At 40.8% G+C, this 8,022-nt stretch overlaps 1 protein-coding gene across 1 annotated transcript in view; it reads right to left on the bottom strand.

Moving 5' to 3' along the window:
- Nucleotides 1-311: 311 nt before the first annotated feature.
- The window catches only part of Traf6 (TNF receptor associated factor 6), a 12,242-nt gene continuing 4,531 nt past the window's right edge, over nt 312-8,022 (bottom strand). Inside the window, exons 3-6 of the mRNA XM_004627039.2 lie at nt 7,432-7,590; nt 5,548-5,619; nt 3,415-3,492; nt 312-1,551 (exon numbers count right to left, since the gene is read on the bottom strand). Coding sequence (XP_004627096.1) covers nt 682-1,551; nt 3,415-3,492; nt 5,548-5,619; nt 7,432-7,590 — 1,179 coding nt within the window. The 3' untranslated portion in view covers nt 312-681. The remainder of the gene's footprint in view (nt 1,552-3,414; nt 3,493-5,547; nt 5,620-7,431; nt 7,591-8,022) is intronic.

The raw sequence follows: 8,022 nt of genomic DNA, 5'->3' as shown, positions 1-8,022 counted from the left end.
AGAAAGGGTGAATGAGAACTTAAGGTTTTTAAGGATTATGGTTAAAATCCTCTGAAATCTATAGAGGTCAAATAAAATGAGAACTTCACTTTCCAGAGCACACCCTTTCGTGGGTAGTAGTGATCTCACATTTAATATATTTCACACAATACTATAAAATAAACCAAGTTTTTAGGCAAAACCCATTATTAGCAAGGGTTTGAGTTTTAGCAATATACATCTGGGTTTTTTGTTTTTTTTGTTCGTTTGTTTGTTTCTGTATTTGGTACAGGGACTCACTATGCACCTCAGACTCGTAGTGATCCTCCTCTGTCAGCCTCCCAGCCCTAGAATTATAGGCATGCGTTATCATACCTGGTCTGGTTTTTGCTTTTTCTGACAGTAAAATACTGTGGCAAATGACCAGGAAAGTTCACCAGAGAGGTGTGCTAGCTCACAAAGCAGAGGCTGCTGCCAAAGGCACTTCAAATGTAACATTTCTGAAAAGGCATGAAATAATGTAGATTCAAAGAAAAACAGCCTTAGGTATTATAACAGGAAGGCGTAGCAAGTGATCTCAGAAAGAACATGTCTGGCATTGCCTGTTCCCCGCTGTTTCTGTTTGCTTGCATATTTCTCTGAAACACAAGGCAATGAAAGGCACTTTTCCATAGTTTTTCTTTGTAAACAAATGAAGGGAAGTTACACTCCCGTATCAGTACTTCGGGCCTGAAAACCCTCCTTTCGAAGGCCACCCATGTCAAAGCGCGTAGAAACCTCACAGCGTACTAGTAACGTATCATCCTTCACGAAGGTTCTCTGTCTTAGGGCTTCCAGGTGCATGAAAGTTACATAGCCAAAACCTTTCGGGTTCCGGGGGATCGTGGGCCGCTGAAAGGCAAGCAGCTCGGGTTTGGCATCCATTATTTCTTCGTGGTTCTGCCTTACTGGTGCTTCAGACTGGTCGAGAATTGTAAGGCGGATTGTTCCCTGGAAGGGCCAAGGGAGGTGGCTGTCATACTCCCCTTGCATGGTGTGGACGAAGAGGGATATGTAGTTTGCGCAGCGCTGAGCGGTGGGTAACTGGAGGTGCAGCCGCATGCACAGCTTATATCCAGGCTTGCCAGTGTAGAAGCCAGGACTATGAATGACCACAGGCTTCTCCTCTTCTTGAGACTTCAAGTGCATCCCAAAGTTGCCAATCTTCCAAATGTAAATCCCATTGCACTGCTGAGCTTCAATTTCTGCGACTTTGTCCTCAAGGGTTCGAATAGTTCGTTTAAGCTCACTTACGTATACACTCTGGGTCTCCATCTTAGCGATCAGCTCCCGGATCTGATGGTCCTGTCTTACAAGGCGGCCCTCTAACTGCTGAATGGTTTCCTGGAAATTCTGGACCTCTGGGTGGCACCCAGGGGACACCCGGGACAGAGAGCCAGGATCATATGGCAGCACATCACGTGGAGGCACGGGAGTTAAGGCAACGTTTAAACTATGAACGGCCTGGGCCAGCATTCTCATGTGCGACTGGGTATTCTCCTGTAGGTGTCGGGCCAAGTGATTCCTCTGCATCTAAAAACCAAGAACAAGCACTGGGTGGGAGCCGGACACTGAGGGCTGTGGAAGAAGCTGACCCGGCAATAAGGTGTCCGTAGGAGCACGACAGCTACGCTCAATGTGCTGCAAGTTCCCTTTGTCGTCACTAGGTTCTTGATCCCCTAAAATGACCCCATCTCATCACCAAAACCTGATGCTTTCTGACACACACTCTCAGCTTTCCTCAAACAACTCCTTTTACCTGCAAAATATCAGTCCCTATACCCCCAAGATGCTGTCCGTGAGGCCTGGGCCTGCGCTCGGCGATCCCCTCTTTATTTGTGAACTCTCTTCCTTCAGTCTTTCACTCAGAATGTAACTATAAGATACTTCCCATCAGAAAACAGGCAAACAAACCTCTACTGCCTCTATAGTTCCCTCCGATTCATACCATTTTCTCCATTTTCCTTTAAAACCAAAGTAATGTCCTCATTTCCTTACTCATAATGAAGTCTACACCAAACTGGAATATTCACTTTCTCCATTCTATTTGAAGGTAATTAAGATTACCTTAATTGCTACCTAAAATAGTCATGACGTGATGATTTTTATTACAAAAAGAATTCTTGTACATAAAAAAAAATTAAAACATGATTTTAAAAAACTTATCTATCATTTCAACCAGCTTCACTAGTATCTTGACATTACTGCCTTCAGGTCTCTTTCTCAATGCATACAAACAATACCCTACTTTTTCAGAAGATATAATCATACCATATACTACTCTATCTTTTAAATTATTAAATGCTTATTACAAATAAATAACCCAAAGTATACTAGGAACACAAGAGGGTAATTACACCCTCTAGAAAGAACAGCATTTGACAGTACTGGTCACTGACGATAACTCTGGAACCACAACAACGCCTTCGCTTTGCCCAATTCATCTCTTTCTGGAACACTGTTCCTTCATGGTTCCCTGCCTTGGCCAACCTTTTTTCGTTATACGGACTTCTCTATGACCACTATCACACCCTCCTTTATTACAATAAATTACTCTCCCAGATCAAGATTTTGAGTCTCAGTTTCTCTTTGGAGCTAAAGACCACATATACACTTCACGCCAGTCATCCCCACCTCAATGTCCCACAGCTGAGTGAACTCAGATTGACAACTCAGTATCTTTAAAACCTAACTTTTTTTTTTTAAAAAAAAACCCTCTCCCTCCATTGTTTTCTGTATTCACTTTGCTTCTGAATAGTCCCTGCCCACCGACCCAAGGGCCAAGGCCAGAGACCATCTAGATGTCTTCCTCTTCTCCTACTGAGCTCACAGGTAACAGATCTTCCCTGTTTCTCTTGTTTGATCTCCATCTGTGCAGGCACTGGCTCCTGGGCCTGACTGCACTATTATCCGCACCACCCGTGCGTCCCCATTTTGGGTCTAGTTATCCCAAGATCAGAGAGCCACAGAAAGTCTACTGCTATGTGGTCGAAACTACAAACAAAACTACCTGCAGTGCCCCAAATCTCCACACTCACTCTCACTGATCTTCCTTGACAACTTTCTTCTATCTGTCAAGACTCAGCCCGCAGCCACACCTTGTCATGTCTACCTAAGTGCCCTGAGGAAGTGGTGGCGAACTTGCGACATGTGGGCCGAGACAGGCTGCTTACATCACTGAAAGGTTCGCTGCAGCTGCTCTAAGGCACCGGAAGTAAGCCTGTGTCTGCTCATAGCATCAGTGACCTCATCCCTTAATCACGCTGGTTTACAAACACACTCTTGCTGGTGCTCTGCACTAGACTACATAATTATTTCTGATTTATACTCAAGAATTCAAACAGAAAAAAAAAAAAACCCAACAAACAAAACAGCCCACCAACAAAAGCAACTTACCTTTTCATGGCAACCAAAAGTACTGAAGGTGCACGGGATCGGGGCTGTAGGACAGTCTAGATCGTAGTGAGTTGGCATCTGAAAGTTAAAGCAAAGGTCAAAAAATGAGGGTTCAGTTTGATGAAATTATACTTGAAAACGAATTTATATTTTGTCTAAATAAAACTATGTATTGCCAATAGCTATTTTGGAGCTGCAGTGGTAAAGCTAAGTAAACTGTGACAGAAAACTGTAGCCCACAAAGATTGAAATAATACTCATTTGTAAAAATCTTTTAATATCTCCAATGAAGTCATTTCGTAAAAGGAATTTGTTCCTCTTATGGCAACTGGCACCCTCTAGTGGTATTTTTAAGAAAGAACAACTTCTGACAACTACAGCTGCAAATTTGAGCGGGAACACCACTCCTGTGCACGTAAGGAGACCACGGACTAGATGCTCACTACTTCCCCATGAGAACATCCCACAGACACCTCACCTTTTGTTAACCTGGGCATATTTTGGCTCAACTGTGGGAACTCAAGATCTTTGGGGCCTGTGACGTTAGAAGATACTTAAAGCACATTCTGGAAAGCCCCAGGCTTTGACACACTGGCTTATTCTCTGTGGGACTGGGCATTAAACTCAAGGCTTTCACCCTGATCTAGGTATTTTTAAGACAGGGTCTTGCTAACTTGCCCAGGCTGGACTCAAACTAGTGATCTTCCTGCCTCAGCCTCCCGTGGCCACAAGACGGCTGGATTACTAGGCATGTGCCACCACACACTGCCTCAGATACATTCTTTAGAGCAAGTTCCATTACACAGGAGCGTGTTCTCTGAAAGTAGTACCAAATTCTGGCTCTGCGGATCAGAGGGCAAGTCAACGGGATAGCCAGGATCAAAGCCTAGGTTTTTTGATTCTTTGCCTAAGGTTTATTTCTGCTGGGTTTTAAATATGCTACATGGTTTCCTTTAAATATTAAGATGGCAAAAAAAAAAAAAAAAAAAAAGAAAGAAAAACCATGGAGGTGGGACTTCAGCAAAAAGAAATTCAACCTCTTCAAATTAAGACTTTGTGGGAAAGAAACTAAAGGACTCTGTTAACAGACAAATGGAAAAGTTGAGTCAAATGATAGGTTTCGCTTGCTTGTACAGGGGAAGGTAATCAATAGGGAATTCAGGCTTGCAGATTTCATGGGTATATACCTATTTGGTGACTAATATTCATATTTTGTGGGTAAACTCTCCAAATGTCAGACAACAACAATCAGGTGGAATTTTCCTTTCTCTATTAATAATCAAAACAGTTTTCTATCATAATTATGGCCTCTGCTGAAGGTCCAATGGTGGCCTAAAGGACAGCTAAGATTGGGGCCGCGGGCTCCAGAGATCACAAAGCCTTCCACAGCCCAAGGGGTCAGAGTGACAGACGTGTTTTGCTGGAGAGCAGCTTTGCTTCCTGCATCTCGCTGCTCTCTCCCACTCTTCTGGCTGGTCGCTGGGTGCTGAGAGCCGTACTGCATGGTGTGCAGCTATTGTCTGAGTCTACGGCCATAGGCCGGGGCTGTATGGCACTGGTACAGCGCTTGCCTAGCATGTGCAAGGCCTGGACTCCACCTCCAAACCACACACACACACACACACACACACACACACACACCCTTTCTTTAAATAGGACCCTTCATTTAACTGTGCTCATCTTAAAATATGGTCTTATAAAGACATATAAACATAGGTGTTATGTTAACGACTTAGGGATTTTAAGTGTTTAAAGAATTATTGGATTTTTGTTCTTTCACATTTTTATTAGTTACATTAATGAACATGAATATACATAAATGTGAGTACTATGTTAATGACAGGAATTTTAACTTTTAATTATTTTATTTTTTTTGGCGGAACCGGGGATTTAACTCAGGCCCCTGCACTTGCCAGGCAAGCACTTATTCTACTGAGCTATCTCCCTGGGCCAAATTTTAAATAGTTCTCTTGAAAACACTACATTTATATGAAAAATTTCTGTACCGTTCTATAATTCTAATACTTCTTCAACTTGTGTTGATTTGCCATATTGATTCAAATTTTTAATTCAAACACTAAAACTTCCTTAAGCTGGTCTGAAGTTTTAATTTATGGAAAAGAATCATTATACCTGTTCTCTGATGAGCATGGTGTTGCAGTACTCACAGATGACATTTGCCAAAGGGCAGTTCTGGTCATGGATCTAAATTTTATGAGAGAGATATAAGAAAAGCATGAGAAAATTAAATAAGTACAAACAGCCAATATTTAGAAAAAGTATTGTTTTACCATGAACAAATTAAGTATGTTAATTTGTGTTAGGCAAAAATGTGAGCATCACCTTCAGGAGGCTATTTTCTTTCTCTCTACTAGCGCAATAATGAGATTCATTCAGCGTCCAGCTCCCTCCCGCCTTTTGTGAGGCGGTCTACAAAAGAATCTCTAAAGCACTTCCTTTTACCCTGAAGCAGACTGTCTGGGACTCCTTCAGATACCATTTGCTAACGCTATAATTCTTCAAAGGCAATCTCCTTCCACAAGTTTTCAGCAGCAGCATGACAACTTAATTAAAACTCTTCTCAGTTACTGAACAAATGCATTATTAAAGCACAAGGCTTTGGTCTCCAAGTTCTCAGATGCTGTTTTCTAGAATTCAATGACTTTACTTCAGCTGATGCACTGAGAAATAATTAACGTTACGGGTTAAGTATTCAAGTTTAGCAGAGAGATGTTAATTTCTTCTAATTATGACTAAATTTTTTCTATATTTTTAGCAAGCTAGCTTTTTAAAAGTATTTTATCAACATAATAAATATAATATGCGTGATCAAAAGAACAATCATAACATAAATTAGTAAGAACTAAAGTTTAAGGAGGTATCTAAGTATTAGTTATAAAAATATAAATTATATAGTTTTAGTAAACAGCACAAAAGAGAGATTAAGGTCTAGCATTATAGTGATAAATTTTGACATTAACATTAATATAAAACTATTCAATGCCTCCGTATCCTGATTTCTGAATAAAAACTGTTCTCTTCGATGCTGTTTGGCCCCATAAAATTTCTTTTTAGAAGGATTTTTTTTGGCTAGCTCAGGATGCCTTCAAGGCAGGTTGGGTAAGGCTTGAGGATCTGGCGATTGAACCACACCATCCTGAGTCTGACTGCTTTGCTTAAGCAGGCACTTAAATAACTGAGTTAATGGGCAGGCCCCCAAAATTTCTTTTTAAAAGCTAAACTTTTTAATGTAAGTGTAAAATATGGACTAAAAAGTAAATGCAGTATGTAAGACAATGAATTGTCACCAATGGCATATACTTCATGGGATTGAATTCATTCTTTCTATCAACTCATTCTCTTGCAAGATGATTTTGTATACATCCTCCATAGCAATCAGTTTCATGTCTGCAATCAGCTTGGTTATTAAATTCCACGCACAGAGGAGTACTGATCCAGGCACCTGTTGCTGCTGGTAGATCTACAGTAGTAGTTACGGGGATAAACAATGTTTATTAGCAAAGTCTGCAAATATAAACACCATACTCATAATAATTTATTGCACCTTCCTTCCTTCCTTCCTTCCTTCCTTCCTTCCTTCCTTTCTTTCTTTTTTTTTTTTTTTTTGGCAGAACTGGGGATTGAACTCAGGCCCTTGCGCTTGCCAGGGAAGCACTTATTCCACTGAGCCATCTCCCTGGCTCCCGTTTTTTTCTTTTTTTGTGTGTGTGGCTGGCTCAGGCTGCCTTAAGGGCGGGTGTGGTGTGCCACGTGGAGCTGGGGATTGAACTGCTGTCCCACAAGCCTGACTGGGTTTGTGCAGGCTGGCACTTAAACAACTGAGCTAAGTGGCAAGCCCCTCCCTGCACCTTCATTTCTTAAAAGATCAATTTTCCAAAAATTTATAATGCAGAATCACAATTAGAGTTCTAACTTTATCTGTTAACCCTCACAAACACACATTAAAACTTGATTTTAAAAAAGTAGCAGAATTAACAAATCCAAGTTAGCACATGCCTCTTTCTCTTCAAACGCCATGGACACAGCACAGTTTATACACGAAATCTGCCTCCTTGGACAGTCCTTGAGGATGTGAATATTAAGCTGGCACTTCTGAATGGGACGCTGGCATTGCAGACAATTAATAAGAGCAAACTCACAATGTGCTTGATGATCCTACAAGAAAGAAAAAATATTCAGTTACTTTTTTGGGGGTAGAATTGGGGATTGAACTCAGGCTCTTGCACTTGCCAGGGAAGTGCTTATTCTACTGAGCCATCTCCCCCCGGCCCTAACAGATTACTTTTTGCCATCTGGAAGTTTTCTGAAGTTAATCTCTTTAATATAAACATATAATTCTCTTTTTTAGAATTTGCTATTAAAACTACATTATCTACTATATACAGTATTATTTACAATATGAAGGCCTTAATGAATTTTTGAAATAGTGTATAGACTGCAAGTTTACAGGAAGAATGTAAATTCTCAAGTTCAAACATTCAACTAGGGAAGAGAAGTAGAAGGAGGTCAGATTTTTAGAATTCAGTACTATTTTATTTATTTATTTATTTTTTTAAATTTTATTTATTTGTGTGTGTGTGCGTGTGT

This window comes from Octodon degus, unplaced genomic scaffold, assembly GCF_000260255.1.
Source record: "Octodon degus isolate 3935 unplaced genomic scaffold, OctDeg1.0 scaffold00018, whole genome shotgun sequence".
In the NCBI taxonomy this organism is placed as follows: Eukaryota; Metazoa; Chordata; class Mammalia; order Rodentia; family Octodontidae; genus Octodon; species Octodon degus.
The sequence above is the reverse complement of the archived record's forward strand: the minus strand, read 5'-3'. Positions and strand labels throughout refer to the sequence as shown.